This window comes from Dysidea avara, chromosome 13 (assembly GCF_963678975.1).
Source record: "Dysidea avara chromosome 13, odDysAvar1.4, whole genome shotgun sequence".
Classification (NCBI taxonomy): Eukaryota; Metazoa; Porifera; class Demospongiae; order Dictyoceratida; family Dysideidae; genus Dysidea; species Dysidea avara.
This window is the reverse complement of record NC_089284.1, coordinates 4,659,500-4,679,844: the sequence shown is the minus strand read 5'-3', so window position 1 is coordinate 4,679,844 and position 20,345 is coordinate 4,659,500. Positions and strand designations below refer to the sequence as shown.

The 20,345-nt window shown below is 37.8% G+C and overlaps 3 protein-coding genes across 4 annotated transcripts in view; 1 reads left to right on the top strand and 2 right to left on the bottom strand.

Annotated features, from left to right (window-relative positions):
• The window catches only part of LOC136243517 (probable serine/threonine-protein kinase drkD), a 36,412-nt gene that overhangs the window by 1,633 nt on the left and 14,434 nt on the right, over positions 1–20,345 (bottom strand). The window contains exons 1-5 of one of the 2 annotated variants that reach the window (XM_066035024.1): positions 9,510–9,808; positions 9,134–9,308; positions 8,235–8,301; positions 6,705–7,236; positions 1,456–1,686 (exon numbers count right to left, since the gene is read on the bottom strand). In XM_066035024.1, the coding sequence (XP_065891096.1) occupies positions 1,456–1,686; positions 6,705–7,236; positions 8,235–8,301; positions 9,134–9,195 (892 nt within the window). In that variant the 5' untranslated portion in view covers positions 9,196–9,308; positions 9,510–9,808. Of the gene's footprint in view, positions 1–1,455; positions 1,687–6,704; positions 7,237–8,234; positions 8,302–9,133; positions 9,309–9,509; positions 9,809–20,345 lie in introns of those variants that run through there. The other variant, XM_066035023.1, reaches the window with a different exon arrangement.
• On the bottom strand, positions 12,087–14,898 carry LOC136243425 (uncharacterized). Its single transcript, XM_066034932.1, has 2 exons — positions 14,296–14,898; positions 12,087–14,175 (listed from the first exon to the last, which is right to left on the bottom strand). The coding sequence occupies exons 1-2, from the start codon at positions 14,691–14,693 to the stop codon at positions 13,461–13,463; spliced, it is 1,113 nt and encodes a 370-aa protein (XP_065891004.1). The 5' UTR covers positions 14,694–14,898; the 3' UTR covers positions 12,087–13,460.
• LOC136243491 (uncharacterized) lies at positions 15,719–18,131 on the top strand. The gene is made up of 4 exons (XM_066034996.1): positions 15,719–16,336; positions 16,390–16,430; positions 16,481–16,761; positions 17,618–18,131. The coding sequence occupies exons 1-3, from the start codon at positions 16,189–16,191 to the stop codon at positions 16,631–16,633; spliced, it is 342 nt and encodes a 113-aa protein (XP_065891068.1). The 5' UTR covers positions 15,719–16,188; the 3' UTR covers positions 16,634–16,761; positions 17,618–18,131.

Below are 20,345 nucleotides of genomic sequence, written 5' to 3'. Positions count from 1 at the left end.
AGTTACCATTACATTTATTTTTACCTTGCAACAATAAAAAACAATAATTCTAAGAGGCTATTTTTTAAGCTTGGTATAAATACTACTCAAAGGACACAAGTGGTGCCCATTGTAATTTGTATTGTGAAAATACCATTGATCAAGAGAAACAGAGTGGCAAACTAGAGTTGCACCGATATGCATTTTTTCACATTTGCCGATACCGATTATTTGCCTATTCCTTTAACCGATATGCCGATATTTACCGATATTCTTCATTTCTTCAGAACAGAGGAGGAGGAGCAGAAAATCACCTAAAGTTTATGCGTATAAACTGCATTTGTAATGATAATGTAATCAATGTAATTAATTACGTGGGCGGCCGACTTTTACAATGTTTTACAGTTTTGCTACTATCTCCTTTCATGGAAAAGGAAGCCAAGTAGTTATAAAACAGCTAATCAAACAGTGTTTTAGTGGGACTACAGACCCTTTGTGAAGAGTGATCAACTAATTGCGTGGGCGGCCGATAAATATACACAGCCTACTATAGCCTTGCAACCACACTTGTGCAAACAAACAAACTCAAATAGTTACAAAACAGTTACAACAAACCACTTACTGCTACATTCACCACCTTCTTTACTTTCACCTGTTCATTGTCATCAACTTAACGATTGATTGTGGGTTTCGGTTAACCGGCAAGTTATTTCCGCTTCGTTGCCGATACCGATACTTGTAAAATTAGCTAATATCGGTTGTTACCGATAATTCAACCGATTATCGGTGCAACTCTAAAACTACAGAAGAATATTATGTGAAGGTCTGCAATGAGGATCTTTTACAAACGGGAAAACCAGTGGTAGAGCTATGAGTAGGTTTAAACCAATGCTCATAAAGTAGCAGTAGTTGATATTATTATACTCTCACTCTAGTAGGGCATGTGGTGAATAATTGAAGAAAACAGGACATACTGTAGAGTCGGGTTGTTAAGCAAAACTTTTGTAAAAATCATACTATCTGTTAGGCGCATACACATAATTAATAATTATGGTGTGTTTACACTGAATCGCTATGTTGTAATAGGGTAGTTGGTGGTCACCGTGCCCCAGATTTGGCTCCATTTCTGGGTGAAGTCCTTTGTGATGAACAAGAATATCACAATCCAGAAAACTGATCTTGAAGGGATACCTCAAGGGAGGTGTAAGCACTCAAGGAGACATTAATTTCACAGTAATTCCAGTTTTTCTTAGCTTTGTCATGTGTTGAGCTTTGTACTGGGCCATGTGCATTTATCAGCCATGTTAATAACAAGAGATATGTATACACTTACCAAATAATATGTGCTTAATGGACACATGAGCTTAACAACCCAACTCTATGGTACAGTGATTGTGTCAAGCGATAATACTCAGAACACTAAACTTTCAAATAAAAAATTCTAAACCATTTAAGCACTTATGAAATTGTCCTCACCTTTGTGTTCTCTTACTATCACATGGATTTCAGACTTCATTACTATATTGTACTCAGATAGCTCATGTCCATCATTTAATTGCTGTCCCCGAAAGATCAACATTTGCTTATCAGGTGGTATATCATTTTCATCTTTTATTTTGGCCTTCACATCTTGTATTGTATCTGATGGCTTTACCCATAAGCTAAAGGTCTTTCCAGTCAGAGTTTTGACAAATATCTGTATACCCACTGTAATATGAGTGTCACAAGAAAAATGCAAATTACTATGTTTTTATACACATATGTATACCAAAAAATTCTGTAGCACACAACAAGAAATTTTGGCAGAAGAAAAAGTTTCACTTCATCATAAAGCTTCATTTCATCAGTACTGATGAATTAAATGCTGTTGAAAATCACGAATATCATTTTTTGAAGGCACTAATTGAGGTTTGATGAAACAAATGTTTACGAATTTATTTCATTTGTCAAATTCATCAACTTTTTCTTTCGTCAAGATTTTCTCAGTGAAAGTACAGTATGGTGAAGAGAAAGATGTGACTTTAAAAGATATATTCTACTTGTTTCCCATAATTTATAATTAAATGCTAAACACATTCTGTGAGGCACTGTGGTATCTTCCAAACTAGGTTCAGGGCAATCCCTCACAAACACAGTTCAACATCATCAATAGTGCACTATTAATGGAATCAATACACGAGGTGCATGTGCATGCTTATTATTGTACATTACATCATAGTGTCAATACAACACCCTGTCCCTTAGAAAAACAATGGAAGTGGGGAAATAAAATTTTACAAGAAATCACAAAACTGTTCAATAATAATGCTAGATTTAGTCTGTCTGGTGGACGTCTAATCCTAGAAGAACGCCTAGGGATTGGGTCCTCCTCAGTAGTTGATTCAATAGCTGGAATGTCAATGTCAATAACTTCTTGGTTTTCAATTTCCATGTCATTTTCTCCTCTGGTGCATACCTAGATGGGGGATCAAGTCACCACTGGGTCTGGGATTTTTTTCTGCATTAAACGTTTCAGTATAATGTTTATGACTCCCTGTATTCACAGGCTTTAGCCTTCTCACAGGTCCCTAGTGGGATAGCATTTAATAATTTTTGTCAAGGCATTGTGAACATGCAGTCATTCAATAACTTATCGACATGTCTTTTCCATTACTGACCATCATTTAATTCCACTTGGTAGGACACTGGTCCTAATAAAGGCAAAAATTAACTAATTTTGCGTTCCACATGCAATACAATTGTGCTGATGACAGGAAACACTACCCCTGAAAGTACAAGACTCAAATCTGATGAAATGCAAGTTTACTGGCTGAGAGAGGTTGACTGGTTGTTGCAAAAGGAGTAGCTTGACCAAGATGATAATGTCTCATGGTCAGCTTACTTTGTATATCTTCAACTTGCAATTTGCCGTCCACCTGCAATTTTTGCTTTGATGCCATTGTTTCTTGATGATGCACACTCTAAGGCCATGGTAAAGCATGGAATGGTTGAAATCTACTGAGTTGTGGATCCCAGTCTTGACCCTTGATAAACAATTATGCACCATTGCTAAGCAAATACATTGGTCTTGGTCAAACACTTATGGTGAAGAGAAATATGTGGTGCTTATTGGTGGACTGTACAGAGAAATGCCCTACTGAATGTCCTTAGTGATTGGATGGAAGAAAGTAGTTGGGCAGCCAATATGGCTTCTGCTAATGTTACAACAGAGGGGTGAGCTGATGTTATTTAGAGTGGTTCATTCACTTCAAGAGCCTAGTGGGCTCATCAAGTAACAGCAGCAACCTTATTCCATCTACAAAGTCAACCACATACATGGATAATTTAGAGACCAATAACATGATAGCAAAGCTATTTGATGAGTGGCATGCAGACATGAAAAGTAATCACCCTCAATTCTTTTACAGGGTCTGAATTTAGAGGTCCTCTTCCTCCAGTCCATGTGATTGTAACAAGATGGAAATGTCTCAATGTACTTGGAAACACTTGGATGCTTTCATTATGCATGGTGGCTTTCAGTACATGCATGGATACAAAATCTATGGTACATGTGATGGACCTCACACAGCTGGAATGTGAATGTCCCACAGTTTGGAATCAGTTTCTTAAGGGGTATTTTGTCACTCAGAAAACCTTGCACAAGTTCTTCATGGTGGCTCACGATCAGATTCATGAGCAGTTGAATGCCATTGTGAAGGATGATGGAGTAATAGGAATTACTGAGAATGAATCACTATGCAATGCTGAATGATTGCTGGTTCAGATATGGCTAGGATAGTAAGTGAGGTCAACATAAAACAGTTTGGAAAGCCAATAATGAACAAACTCCACGTACACAGAACAGACTTGCAGAAGAATGTAGTAGTAAAATGAGAAATAGATGCCTTGTACACTGCTGACAGCTTAAATGCACATATGAGAGAGTGCCATGGTACTAGAGAGAACACAAATCCCTACATGTCAAAACTGAGCTCTTCTAGTTTCTTGCTTCAGCCATTGAATCTGTTGTGACACCTGGGAATTTTAATTTTCAGGGATGCAAATCCCCACCTCCCCCCACCTCAGCCTGTACCTGTGGTGGTGGGGCTTTACATTGATAGGTGCATAAGAAGCTGACCATTGTATTGTGCTTCAATACACTCATGTTCACCAACATGGTCTGGAGAAGATTATGGTGCATGCAACTGCTTGTACTTGTCATCGCCACTGCCAGAGTGTTAGAGGGATGTGAAATTTGGTTAGTATTTAGTCACATCAAAAATTTTAGGTACAGTACAGCTCATAGAATTGCAGCTGACCTTGGTGATGATTTAGTGCAAGGGCTTGTTGTTCATACATACCTTCTCAGGTTGTGATACAGTCTCACCTTTTTGTGGCATATGTACGTAAGAAAACTATTTGGGATGTTTGGAAGCAACTAGTTGATGGAACAATGTTGTTAACAAGTTGTGGTCACTAAGCATGGGGGCTGTCCACAAATTGTGGCTAGATGATATGGCACCACCCACGAATAGCTTTAATTTGCAAAACAAAAAGCTACCAGACTGTTGAACTGTTGTGACTTAAGGCTTGGTTATACAAATAACAATGAGTAAGCTACTGTCACTTAGGCACCTAGCCTGGTGTGCGCTGCACTTAGACAGCTTCTTGAAGCGAATTGTCTACAACAAGAAACACTTACCAGAGATGCTATACGCAATATTCTAAGGTTGAGAAGTATCTATAAAGCCTTGAAGTCGAGCTTGAAGTTAGTCAGGTAACACTACATGGAGAGTGGAGAAGGAATTCCGTATTTAGTCATCATAAGGTTTCTGTAGTATACGGAAATGCGATAATGGCTAGGAACTTAGAGAAATTTATTGAACTTGAGGGTGGATGACAATCTATGGATTTATAAAGTGGTCGTGGTCATGGAGATGGGGACGGACTCGGTAAGCATTGCTGTATAGTTTTTTGTAGGTATGTGAAAGAAAAGAATAACAAGTATACAAAAAAATTTGGAATTTTCAACGTGTCTGGCCCAGAGTCAAGCCCTTAGTGTTAGCCATTATTCAGATGCACTACTTAAAGATACAGTCTGGTATCAGTACTGTGAAGGTTGATTTTTCTCTGCAAATATCAATAAAATACCAGCCTCAATTTTTGTTCCATAGAAATGGGGAGGGGGGCTTACTACATTTATTATAGAGTAGGGACCATAGCACATCGATAAAAAGTACTGAAACAAGCACGATATTGAACCACAATAAGAAGTGTTATATCCCTATTGTGCTCAAGATGGAAATGCACGGTAGGGATATAACACTTCTTATTGTTTTAATATTGTGCACTACTCCAGCTTGTTTCAGTATCTTTTATCGATGCGCTATGGTCCCTATACTCTAGTTGAAAATTCCAATTTTTTGTGTACTTGTAACAGGTGGAAACAATTTATCCAGTAATTGATTAATTGGGGCAAGTGCTAAGTCGCTCAATTGATATTTTATCATATGTTTGGCCAGAGCCTTTTCTGTGATGCAGTATGCATTGGTTCACCAGTCATGTTACAAGAAAGTAAACAAACATAAAAAATTTACATTTGAGTATAGGGGATCATACAAAATGTAACAAGGAACACCTATGCCATACTAGTGGACATTTAATTCCTACTTCAGTCATAGTCATGGTATCCTTACACTTGTAGGATAGTAATGCAAATACCTGAAGTGAGTGAACTGATTGTGTAGATATTACACACAAACTTCAGTATACATTCATATGCAATGTTGTTAAAACATAGCTGGAAAAAAATGAAATGGCTACTTTGCTTGCCAGTAATTGGATACTAGTAAAATTAATCGGTTAATAATCACCAATACTGACGTTGCTGAAATTTGGTCGATAAACTGATTAGTGAAACCTCGTTAATAGGGCCACCTTTGGGACCCACAATAAGTGGCCTTATTAGTGAGGTGGCCTTATTAATGAAAACCTTGGCCATAAACAAAGTGGCCTTATTATCAAGGTTTTCAACAAATCAACACCTGGCTATAGTTACTGTAACAGCTTTATATACATATACTACAGGTTTCATCATAATGCACAGATATGATTATTCATTACTTGACTGCTAAAGCATGAAGAACATTGCTAAAACTATTGGCATAGCTTTTGGCAGGTACTCAGGGGCAGCAACTATGCAGTGATACGTTGACTGTCCATTCGGCCCCTTTATTAAGGGAATATTGTGTGAGTTTTACCAGTTTGGTCCTGCAGTATGTGGCCACTGGTCTTATTAATGAGGTGGACCTATTAATGAAAATTAAATCAATGGAATAGTATGGAAGACACATCTGGACTTTCTGGACCTGGCCACTATAACAAGGTGGCCTTATTAATGAGGTGGCCACTAAGCGAGGTTTCACTGTATTTACCAATTAATTGGTGCATCACTACTATACAGTACTATTGATAAGCTTTTATGGCTTCAGGTGTAGACATCTGAAGCAAGAAATAGTGCATCAAAAGAAAGAATGGCACCAGAAATATCAGTGAAATTAACTGCATGTCTCAATCCCTGCTCAATTACTGGTCATGGCTATACAGTACTATTGACAAGCTATATGACTGTAGTTAAGTATGGCAGGTTTTACTTCTATGATCCCTACAGGTTCCTAATGTTGTATGTATATCATGACGTATTTTCGAAAATCATACAAATATTCACCATATTTCTTAATTCATACCATTGTCATCTTTGGTTGCACTTGCTTCAGGGGGTGGCTGGGATTGTTCTAGAACTTGTTGCTCTGACTCTGGTTTAGGTGTCGACCTTGCTGACGACACAGGCGATGATGTTTTATTTACATTCAAGTTTGTTGTGTCCACTTCCTTCATAGTGTTAGGATTAATAACCTTAATAACCTTCAAAGGCGCCTTTGTTGTTTGCATTTGCTGGCTTCCTGTTGACACTGGTTGTTGGATTGATTGATGGTGGGTCATGTACGATATGTTGGGTGGTGTAGTGCCTTGAAGCATTGATGCATCTATTAGAGCCATACCTCCTGCTGCCGGATTCATTGGCATAATCTGTGTTGGCTGTTGAGCATAAGGGTTGTGGGTTGCGGGTGGCTGAAACTGCCTCAACAGCTGCTGTTGCTGCTGCTGTGGAGCTGGTTGGTATTGTGGGAATGTAGTATTAGAGTCTGCAGCTCCAGCATAAGATAATCCCGTAGGTGGTTGTTGATGCATATACATTTGACCGGGCACATACTGTTGCTACATGGAAGACATCATACAGCTAACAACAAAAGTACACACATTCTATGCTTGCACCACACACATGCACACGCACACTCTACATATAATGCCCGTATAACCAGAAACGAAACTTTTGAAAATTTCAAAAGTAATGATAGCTTTGTGTATAATCATGAAATGTTTGAGGTTACATATAGCTGTAACATTTCCTGGACATTTTGATAGCACATACCTCTTTTTTATCAAAAGTGAAACAGTCTTTGGTGGATTGTAGTAAAGCACCGGGCATTTTTCTAGACTTTCGTGAATTAAAAAATGTGAAAATCATATTGCAAAAAATTCCAGGTATACAGTACAATTACAGCCTGTAGCTGGTTAGTTCAATGTTCTGGATAGTGATTTGCATTGAGTAATAGACAGTACTTCAGCTGGTATATAGTGCTCTGCGATATATCAGTAATACCATTTATCGTGATAGATTATCATAACCGTTTATCATACCGTGACAACCTTTAATAACCGATATATCGAAATACCGGTATATCGATAAATACCGGTATAGGATTGCTTTTAACCCAGCTAGCTTTTGGTATTTAATTATCCAATTTGTTGATGGTTTAGCAGACACGCCCTAAACAAAAACTTGAGGTTGTCTCATTACAACACATGCTTACTTGTACTGAACTATGTATTTTTTGGTTTCTGGGATGATACCGCTTCATACTAGGCCCAAGAAATGATGCAATAGTTACAATAACAAGCTAACTGTATACCAATACCGCAATATTTTCCTGTTACCAATGTATTCAAATTTCAATACTGCCAAGCTATATTTGTATATACAATAACTGGTTACAACTGGCCTGCTGACTTGTCACAAGTGTACTATCCAAAAACTTTGATCAGCTAACATTAATACTATCACAAGTACAACCATTTAATTCAGATATCTGGCTGAATCACAGCCTCTGTACTGATTTCTACATGCGCTATACACTGTAAATACAAATATTTACCTGATGTTCTTGGTGAGGAATCAGTCCTGGTCGTGTCTGAGGCATCGAATTCATCATATGGTAGTTTCTGTTGGCATGACAACACATTAGGTCATTACAAAGTACAACACACACTTATAGCACACATTTCAAAAACAAACACAAAAAGAGCATTATTTAAAAACTCACATTTTGACCTTACATAATTCATTGTATAGTTACAAAAGCTTAAATTGACAGAACCAATTAAATATGGACACTTGGTTAGCATTTAGACCTTGACACTTGTGGCCAAGGTGTCACAAACACTAAAATAGCACAGTATGCTAATCTACTAATTGTACAATGTACATATTTAATAACGAAACAATCTCCCTTTATTAGAGGCATGTCAGTATTTCAAATTTGGGCTTTATAGCTAAAATTCTACATTTCATATCAGAAACAAACAAGCTAGATACAAATTCACTAAACAATTTCATCACATTTATATCAGGGAGATACATTTGTTACCATTCAAATTATATCTATTCTGATTTTTCAACAAATTTGTGTCTTACAAAGCAAGAAAACATCACTCATAACTTTAAAAACACATATACAGTACACTACTTGAACTTAATCAACATAACAATGGAGAATACATGATGCAAGTAACTATACAATATCAGTAGAAATACAATGCCAAAGTATGACCATGAGCAGGTGAGGGTATGTGCAACCATCAACCTGGCTACTTGTTACTACAGCTGTCATCCTTAAAAGACAATTATAACAAGAGGTCACCATTTAACAATAAAAACTAAAACTTTGATCTTTCTAAACCACTATAGTTTACATATGCCTAAGGAAAATTTGCAGCATTTCCTGCATAAGGTACAAACTTTGGTATAAGTACACCAATGTGTTGGAATACACACAATTGTGGTATCCTTGGATTCTGGCCCCCTCCTCTGGGCCTGTTGAACCTGCCACCACTCATAACAGCTTGGTGAGAAGTTGGGCTATCTGGAAAACACGTTGTCTGAGTAGAAATTCTGTGCAGTGAAGTGACCAACAACTATCCAAGCCAGGATGACGCGTGTCCAGTAGCAACTATATTAACAACATACTGCACATGGCAACACACACACACACACACGTTCTGGAAAACTTAAGCTATAAACGTACCATGTGAAAGGGGAAATTCCTTCAATTACAATTAAAATCTCATTGCAATAGTGGCACGAAATTGTGGTGTCACAACAACATGGTACACAATGTAACATTACCAATATTCACCACACAGTCTTGTACCTGGTTATTTCGTGTGTACAGTAATTATTACGACGTAGCTATATACAACAATAGATGCAAACTATACAAAATCCGCAAAAACATAAATGTATACTTGTTACTGTATATTAGGGATCATGGAGATTTGGGTTTTTCTGGCCAAACAAATTACCCAAAAACCAGCTTCACAATATCATCCTGGCATCTTGGCAGGTATAACCAAGCCCAAAAGTGCCTTCAGTAGGATCTTAAAGGCCTCCAATAAATTGTTACAAAATTTAAAAAAAATTATTCAATGGAATTTTCTACTGACTAACTGCCTGCCTGCTAGCCCGCCCGCCCGCCTGCCTTCAGGCAAGCATAACTCAATAATGGCTAAGACAGTGGGGTTGATTTTTTCACTGTTCGACATCGCTTCATCCCGAGATGTACTTTTTGGCATATCGCAGTACATACAATGCACACATCATGGACTTACCTTTATCCTCATTTGTGTTCCATTTCTTCTTGCTGACATCAGATTCCCTGCCTGCATCGCTATGTCTCACTGCCTAAATTTGGTCATATTAGGCCATCATTATTAAATTCCTTGTTTCCCGTCACTGCTTGCATCAATTTTTTGGTACCCACACCAAATTTTAATTATTTGATTATAGATCACGTGAATGCACTGTTTCATGATAGAAGGAGGCACCAGAATGACCAGGTTTTAAGGTAAATGCATTAGCTGTGCATATAAGCATAGAAGAAGGGTAAAAGACCATCCATTCTTGTTCAACAGGCTGCATGGGTGTACAGTCCTGGCAGCCTTCAAGATTGAGATGCTCTAATAGAGCAGTCAGAACAAGAGTTAAGTGTATAATTAACAATCAATAATCACCTCCCACCTGTATCACTTTTTGTCCCATTGGGTGACAGGGAACAAGCAATATAATAATGATGGCTGTATGATGTCATGCAAGTTTTTGCCATTGTTTTATCACCTCAATGTTTGAGGCTCCATTACTGGACAGGTTGCAGAAGCCCATATTTAGGGTTTTTAAAAATTAATTAGGCTAGTTTGCTTTTTTTGGTGTGAATTGCAAATGATGGCATTTTATTTAGATTGATTATTCTGATGTGAGTGCTCCTACAGGGCAGCGTAAAGTAATTCATTATCCATGACTAAGGGACCACACATCTCTGTTTATCAATTTCCAGCTTCAGCTTGAAGTCTGCATGGAGAGCCTGACCGGTATACTATAGCTCCCTAAATGTCTAGAATGAATGCAATAAGAATCTAGTATAACTGATACGGATAACTACTCTGAATGTGTGGCTTACTGAGAGTTCTCCTAAGGTGACAGTCATGGGTAACATGCCTAAAGGCTGAAATGCTCTGCATTGACCAGCTGAGTACACTATCCTCAGTGTCCTGGTAACAGTTTGTCAATCTGAACATGTTGTTTGCTAACAGGAGATACCTGAGTCTATGCAGCACTTGGCCATTTATGTACCTTCCCTGTTGTGTAACTATGTTGTGTGCACGGTGTGTCATTGCAGGAATGTGTTGCTGTGTGTTGTGCAAGTGCATGAGGGAACATCCCATGCTTGCTAGTTCTGGATGCTCCCTCTGCCGTTTCTCTGCATTGCAAGCTAGATGTCCTCTGTTCCTGGCCACATTTGAAGTAGGTGGCAATGGTGGATGGAGTTCCTCATGCTCTACAGTTCTTTGCAATGTGCCCTTGCCTTGCACAAACATAACAATAAGTGGGTTCCTTTTGGCGAGTGTAATGTAGCTGCTTACACAGGCTTGCCTCCATCCAGTCTAGATGAGTGGATTCTGCGACATGGTGATTTTCTTAGCTACACTTGTAGCATCTGCCCTGCTGTAGATCAGGCAGGGCTTTTTTCCCTTGGCAATGGTTTCTACAAAGGTACTTTTTGGGAGACCTTTGGGAAGAACTTTAACTGTAATGCAACTCTTTCTGGAAAAGAGAAGGTCATCAGGTGGAAACATAGCACTGAGTCTCTCACAGCTACAGGTAGTCTTGGAGAAGCCTTGTCAAGTAATATCTCAAGATCTTGAGCTAATTCACTTAAAATTATACAACCAAGTACTAAAGATAATACGAAACACGGTTAAAATTACGTCATTAATAATGAATGAAATAAATAAATAATGCTTGAGAAAACAACTTGAAGGCCTAGAGACATGAAGTAAGTGGGGATAGAATCACCTGTGAATGAAGGCACAACCGTATAATAAGTACGCCTGTTCGTGCTGATGACTTGACCGTACATGTAATTCTATATAATGCCCAGCACCACACCCTTGACAGATCACAGGAAAAGTAACAGAGAAATAGTATGCTGTGTCTTTAAGAATATTCTACTGTGCTATGGAACAATCAGCAAAATAGTACATGATATTTCACTGAGATCAGTAACTATAATAATGCACAAACAATTTCACAGGGTGCTTATACAGTACTGAGGAATACAGTGTAAAATATGCTGCATGATATTTCTAGTCAAACCATGACAAAAGAATTATTGCTACTAATTCCATAATGCATTTTTACTTATAAATAGTGTATACTGTATATTTTCCAGAAATTTTTATTGTAGTTCAAATGTTTTGTAGAATTGTGTGCCTATATGTGTGCAGTAGTTGTAACATTGCTGCAGTAAAGCATTAAACATGATAATCATACTGGCAGTTCAACAACAAATTTGTATGGACTGTTGCTGTATGGCTTAAGCAACACACATCTAGACACAAATCGTCGTGGACTAAGGATTTACAAAATCACATGACTTAGCTTATGTACAATGGTTTAAATTCTACAATGGATCACCAGATCTCCTTTTTCAAGTATCAGATGAGTTTCAGAACAACTGACATTGTCAGTTATTATACTTGACGATTTGAAAAAGAATCTCACAATTCCAAAATAAGGATAGGGCTCTGAGTCAATAATAGCAAAGTAAGCTTTAACTACACTGCTACGATCTGACCCATTGAGATCTGAACTAAGAGTTAAACCATTCACTAAGCAACGCGCATGTTTATCTATGCGTGGAAGGAGACTTATTGAACTTCCTTCATACAAGTGTTCATAGAAGCACAGTAACTTGAGATAAAAATCTCTGGTAATTTGTACATCCAATCTACTAGGGGGTAAATATTCTACTTTCCATTCAAATCCCAACACAGTAATATCTCCTTTATCAATCGACTGGTGTAAATCATACCTGTCCTGTGCATAAGTGGCAAACATAGATTTAATGTGAAAATTAAGTAGTGAAGGATGCACTGCTAGAGATGGCACCTCCCTTTCAACCGGAAGAATATCTCCAAATGTGGCCAACTAGTTACTAATGGATGAGGGGGCAACACAGATCCAATATCAGCATCTTTCAGGAATTTGGTAAACAATTCTAGTTCAATATGTTGATTGCTATTAGGAAGGCCAGACAATATGCCATTCATTCTTTCAAAACTAAAACACCAAAATGAATGAGGAGGTCCAAAGCCCTTTATCATGTCTGGGATATGCAGTGCCATGTGGTAATTTACTGAAACTTCAAATCTGCCATAATTTTGTTCAAAACACTGGTGGTGAGATTTAATTAAACAATCAAGCCTAGAAATATCAGCATTTGTAAGTGCTGGCTGAACAACAATCCTGACAATTTCACATAGCAACCAGATGCTTTTGTATGACTCTGGTGGCAACAATTCCCATAAACATGGTTTAGCATAAATTAAAACAAACTTTTTCCATTGATCAGCTGTCAACTTAGAAAATTACAATTTTTCTCCCAATGAATTGAGCAATCTGCCAACATCATATGGCGCACGCAAGTTCTTTACTCTGTTGCTAAACACTCTTTGAGACTCCTTACAAAACAAGGGGTCCTGAAGAATTAACTCAGTTTCACGCCTTATCATTCCCAAGAACACTGTGTGCATTGGATCAACCATTGTCATTGTAAATATGTCAATCTTAACAACTCACTCCATCTAACACCATTTTTCTTTTGTATTTCCTTTGCTTCAGTTTTATTTCTTGCATCCAAAAACTCATTAGCTTGTAGCCTAACAGCATCATTTAGCCTAGGTACTAAATCTACAGCAATGAAGTAACTCATTCTACTAGTTACATCCCGTGGATTTTCCCTCTGTGCTTCAAATTCACAACGTGAGCATCCCTTGTTGGCTTTATGACCAAGAAACTGACATACTTTCCTTGCTGCTGGTATGTCACAGGAGACAGCAATGAGAGCTCCTCTTATCAGTGTAGTTGTGCTGCTACAATGTATTTGAATCCCATTCCATAATTCAATCAAGTCATTGACAAGTGGTTTCAGGAATGAATTAATGTTATCTTTGGGTTCAGTAGGTCCAGGGATTAACCCAATCAGCATGGTCCATTTAGTTTTGTATCGCTCTGTCCTTGGTAAATTCAAAATGTTCAAATAAATTCCACCAACCTTGTATTCAGAGTGCTTAAATGGCTTAAACCAATCAACATTCATAATAAAAGCAACATTATGTATATTCTTAAAAAAACAGTTTTCACAGTTATCTCTATTAAATGATTTCCAAATTCTACCATCCCACACATCATTAATATATCCACTGTCAGAGGAATATCCCTGTTGAATGTAGAGAAGCTGTTGAAATGTTTTGATGCTGTAAAATTTTTTAAGCCAGACAATGGGTGACAAATAAACAAATGTCTTATATGGGGCAAGTCATATTTTCCCAAATGATAAGAATTTTTCATAACCAAGTTGCTGTGTACATTGAGAATTATACGTTTGCTTTGCACAAAGTGGTATGCTACTAGCCTCCGATAGTAATGTATCCTTATGTAAATTACAGCATCTAGGATCTGGACATACAACAAATTTTCGGTACTCAGGCAACTGATTGATATCTGCAATCATAAAAAGGCTGTGAAGAGTTTTTGGAAAGGAATATTGCAACGGGTGTGAGGTCAAAGTAAAAAGTAACTGTAGAATTGAAATTAATGTTGTCATAACGCTGTCACTCAGTTTGTACTTGACTTGTAATTTGACAAGTAAAACAGAAATCAAATACAAAACTGATGATGAACCTGGCTCCTCAGAAGACTCCTTCTCATTAGGACACATGCTAGATGTACACCCTTCATTCTGTTCAGGCAGCAAAGGTGTTGCAGATGGATAGTCCATAGGTGAAGGCTGAGTTGAAACTTCAAAACAGTCTGCTTTAAAATTCTATGAAATTTATTGATAATCTTCATCATCACTGCTGCTACTTGTGATACTACATGTATCATCTATTGTAATCAAACAAGTATTTCACATTATAACAGCTAGGGAAATACAGCGCTGAGATTTCACTATAACCTTATAGAATTATACACCTGTATGTAAGTCAGTGAGTGACTAGCTTCTGCTAATACTGTTACAGTTCAATGTAATAATTACATATTACTATAAAGATAGTCTGATATCGATATGTACAGTAAAGACGTATAAATTTAGTATATTATAGCTCCATATAGACTGTTCTTTATAATACACTTGTAGTACTTACCATATTGGAACAATCTGATAATGACTTAAGTGTTGGATGGACATTCATATGCACAATTATGCAAATAACTTCAACATTTTTGTATTAGCAACCACACAAACTTTACTAGCTAAGCTATGTACCTATAGTCTGTTTTTACTATAGTGAATTGGCAAAGCTGTTAATGACTCTAGGATTGCATGGCTGTGTGAGGGTATTATACTGGATTTCTGCATTCCATGCAACTTAAGGCTGTACAATACAAACCAGTTGGGTTTGTCACATGGTCACATATGATATAACATATTCTTCTTGGTGAATAATGCGGACACAAGAAGCATGGTGCATGCAAAATAATTCATTACCATCAATAACAGCAGCCGGGTGACTGTCAACTTCCATAAAATTGTCAGTATCAGACATTGCGGACATTAAGTTTGCTGATAGGTTTACTGAGCTATCATTCTAAATAGCTATAAAGTAATGCAGACAGTCTAATCTTGACTTACAGGTGATAAAGACACACGTACGTCTTCAGTATTTTCAGCACAGTAAATGTCCTGGGATTGGTTGCTTTCTGTCCCAGTGTTCTGGTGATATGTTTCTGCCAGACGATTATTTTGACCAGTTACATGTACATTTACTAGTTACTGACGCATGCGCACAAAACATACATGTCAAAATGCTAACGTTTGCTTTTCCATACATTTTTATATGCCTTTGGACTGTAGAATACAATAATTTCTTTTTGTTTTTACATACACTACAGCCACATATATAAAGTCTTTCAGCCTGACAAAATTTCTTCATTTTAATCAGTTGCTATGGTTTCACGTGCTAATTTCCATGGTAGCAGCCACATGATATTTAAAATTTGAGTGTGCGAGCTCAAAGACGCGGGTGTTTTATGAGGAGAATTCAATCATTTGGACTCCAGGCGGACAGTATTTCAAACTGCCAAACTTGCGTGTTTGGTGTTTTACAGTCGTAGTGTATTTATAGAGAGGCTTTCTTGTGCGGAGGAGAAACTTCAGGTTATAATATTACACTATAGGTCTTCTAGGCGGTTAGCCTGGTGAATAACCCAGTCTTGACGTTGTTCCTGACTTAGAGACTAGTTATCAGGTGTTTGAAAGTAACTGTTGATCAATGGAGAACCATGACAGGATGTATGGTGATAGCGAGGGTGATAGTTCGAATTCTGGAACCCTGGAGCTTATGTTTCAGAAGTTAAACGACATCAGTCAGCGAATATCTATCATTGAAGCACGGCTACCCACAACAAGTGACACTGCAGGTAAAGTAATAATGCCTTATAATAGCTAGTTGTCTACTTATGATATATTTTAGCTGCTAAATGTGGCTCAGATAATAAGGATCCACTTCCTCTGGTAAGTAAGCACGACAATTCATATAATATGTGCATGGTGTGTCATTTTAGTCAGTCAAAAAGGACTTCTTTGATGTCATTTGCAAAGAAAAAATAGAGGATTCCTTGCTGACTAAGACATGGTCAGAACTTGATCCCCCACTTAAGAAAAGAACGATTCAGTCTATAGTAGACCAGTTGAAGATAAAGGATGTGATGAAGTAACAGTAAAAGATATCAACAACAGCCTGCGTCAATTTTAAACACAAAGAAGAGCCACTAAGTTGTCTAGTATGGATAAGGAATCCAGAACTAACAAAAGAATTTCTGCTGAAGTTAACCGACTGACCTTTGTAAGTTAATAGTTATGTGTACCACTATGATTGATATTTATATATATACCATGATCACGTGAAACTTCAAAGGCGCCGCTGGTTACATATAGGGCATATACACCCCAACCCTCAGATGAGTATATATATATCTACTTGAGGTGAGTATATATATACTCACCCAGGTAAGTATATATATACTCACCTGGGATGTCACATGACACATTACTGTGTCACAATTACGGGCTGATAGCGAACAACGCCCACGCTAGCATGACTAATCACCCAGATGACTCAGGCTAATAGCCTTCGTCATGCTGGGCGATCAATCACCCCAGCCAGTAAGAGTCCAACCACTGGACTCATTTTATACCCATACCTAGCGACTTCGATGATGGGTGGCAGCAAGTAACGTTGCTCCTACGTTTGTTGATATGAACGGACAACTCCTGGCGATATACGGAGATATGTTTACTAAGTCCCACAATCACTTTGATTCTTCATTGTGAGAGCTGAATTGTGAGAGAAACGTTTCCAGCGTGTCTACCATGCCAAACTATGGCGAATTAAGTGTAAGTATATAATTTAAGTTGGTTTGTGTGCATATGGGTTGTTAGTAAGTAATGTAGTGCGGATTAATTTAGAAACATGGTATATATCATATGAACCATGGCTCACTTCGGTGTATTGCACTTATATACACCCCTCCTCCTCAGTCATCGGAAGTTTACTGTTGATAAACACCTCGGCTTCGCCTCAGCATTTATCAACAGTAAACTTCCTCTGACTTCGGAGTCGGGGTGTATATGAGTGCAATACACCTTGTAGCCATGGTTTATTTCCTGTAAACATAATATCTCGTATATTACATTTACAGGAAAAGAGGGAACGTGCTGTAAAGGAAGCACTATCAAAGGGGGAATTTGCTGGTGATGAAGTCAGCCTTATCCAATTTAAACAATCGATTTCACCCATTAAGAGAGACTTAATCACTGTGTATGACTCTGATGATGAAAACTCCGTATTTCAAATGAAAGAGAGCAAAAGAAAGGGCCTAAAGGTAGCTAGAGACGTTAAGGCTAAAAAACGAGAAGAAAGAAAGAAGACGGCTCCAATTTTGCTGAATTTTAATCCAGTGTGTACCAGTACTCAAAATAATTTTGCTCAAGTCACCAGAGAGCCAGATCCATGGGACTATGGAGCATCGGACAATCGATTTTGTGGGTAGGCCATATTACCCAGGCTATGCACCATTTGCAGAGGACTTAAGAGTTATCGAGCCACAAATTTACAGAGGCCAGGATTTGTATGTGGAGAACTCTCAGTACGACTCTGATAGAACATTTGTTGAGGACTACTAAACAATTACACAGTGCTGTTGTAAGACTTTGTTTTGGAGTATATTTCGTTATGTACGTTGATTTGTTTTTTGCAAAAGTTTTTTAAATCAATATGAAATAAAAATTTATTACATGAATTTAGCGTGGAATTCTTTGCTGGTTTAATAGCACATTCAACAGACCAATCGCTATATATTTGTTAGATGATCAGTGATAAAAATTACAGAAAAATCCTTAATGAATTTTACAAGTAATATTGCAGTAAATACTACAATACATTGCATAGATTATTTCTCTTGCTATATTCTGTTCAATTTGGCATCAATTCCATAGACTATATGATCTATCATATTTGTTGTAGAATCTTGTACATTATTCATCAGTAGCCTTTCCTGTGAGATTGCGTAAAGGAGAAGATTATTAAACATCCGCGGAGTGATTGCAGGAGAGCCAGAGACCACTTTACACGTAAACAACAAGATTACAAGTAAGTTTAAATGTTTGTAACTGTGTATTTTATTTTGTATGCAGGATATGCGCTCCAGGCATCAGTGAACAACCAGCTGATGCGCTCGTAAACAACCAGCTGATACACTTGTGAACAACAAGGTAATAAGAAATGCAATACTTGTAGTTGTATTATACATCTTCATCCTTCATCTGGCTTGCTAGCGGCTGGAATTATTTTCCACCTGGCTTAACTACTACTCTACTGTGAGTCTGTAATAAACATTGCTGCATACACAACAATGTGTAACTATCTCCTGTATGTTGTGCATGGTTGTATGCATAATATTATAGACTGATCATTGTGCCAATGCCACACCGCTGATACTCAGGCTGGCACATCACCAGTGGCCTCTAGTTACAACAGAGTCTGTTGTGCCATATTGGCTTGATTGGGATCATTTGCTAATTGTGCCTTCACCACGTCCCTTGTTCTGCATAGCCTCACTTCACTGCTGAGTCATCTTCAGAGACACGTCACACCTACAATATATACTTTCAATATAGCTAACTTAACTTGGTGTTTGTGTAAGTTGTGTTTTAGTATTGTGGTTTTCTGATGCCAGTTGAACTCCCTTGCCTGTGTACGTATGCATATGTATCATTTCCTGTACATCTTTTCTACATGATCTGCACACACTGTGTTGGCCATGCACTGTTTGTACATTCCCCATTAGTAGGTTGTCCCGTTGGTGATTGTACTTGGTTGTATTTTCCCTGGGTCTAGATAAATAAAAAATAAAATCTATGCTCTCTCCGCCATCTTAAATTTTCTCTCAGACAGTTGCTCACTGTTTTCTCTCAGATAATTGCTCATGGGCTGTCAAATGGTCCTCCTCCATGTATGGGCTCAAGTGTTTTCTCAAAGAACAGTCAAACGTGTAGTTACACTAATTAAACAGGCCTGTTGTATCAGTGGTGAAAGTAGTTGATGTGAGGGAGGGATGACCAGAGTGTAGAATCTCTGGCAGCAAGGGGTCTGGTGGGGGGCAGTGTTGTAGCCATTTTAGCATTCACAATGTCACAAAGTTCACCAGAATTAATATAATTTGAAGCATTTAAACTAAAATACCAACTTTTATAGTCAAAGGTCTCAAAGTTTTTCGCTGTTGCAACAACATAGTTCAAAGAACATACAGGATTTGTTTGATCATGTGACTGCACACGGTAGGGAATTAAACTGTCTATCTATTTTACAAATAGTGCAATTGCAATCTATAGCTGCTGTGTCACATTATTACCACCAGCAAGGGACATTGCACCTATAATCTTTGGCTGTCAGCATTCATGATTATGATACACGTTGTTGCAGTGATCACTTTGCCACTTGCTTTGCCAACCTATTTAACTATCGGACTATGAAGTATTTTCGATCTAGTGCTAGCACTTGGTCAAATATAGAGGTTATGCAGGGGGCGTGGCTGCATCACGTTTATGTGTCATTAACTCGCATATGCGCACGCAGACGCCATTTGTAGTAGAAAAGTTTATTGTAATGTATTGCAAGTTTGAGTAAACTATTCTAAGTACTTCATTGAGCTAAAAGAAGAGATGTGGTGATAAAATGAAGATTGGTGAATGAACCAAAGATCTGTACTGTTGCTTAGGCCACTCCAAGAAAATTCATTGTTTCCCATTTCCCGCCCGCATGCAGATTCTCTTCCCACATGGTCATTCATTATTGCTGTCAACTGAACATTTTATTCATTATTAATTTTATCCTGTGATTGCATAGCAGTAACTAGTTTAGCATTCAGA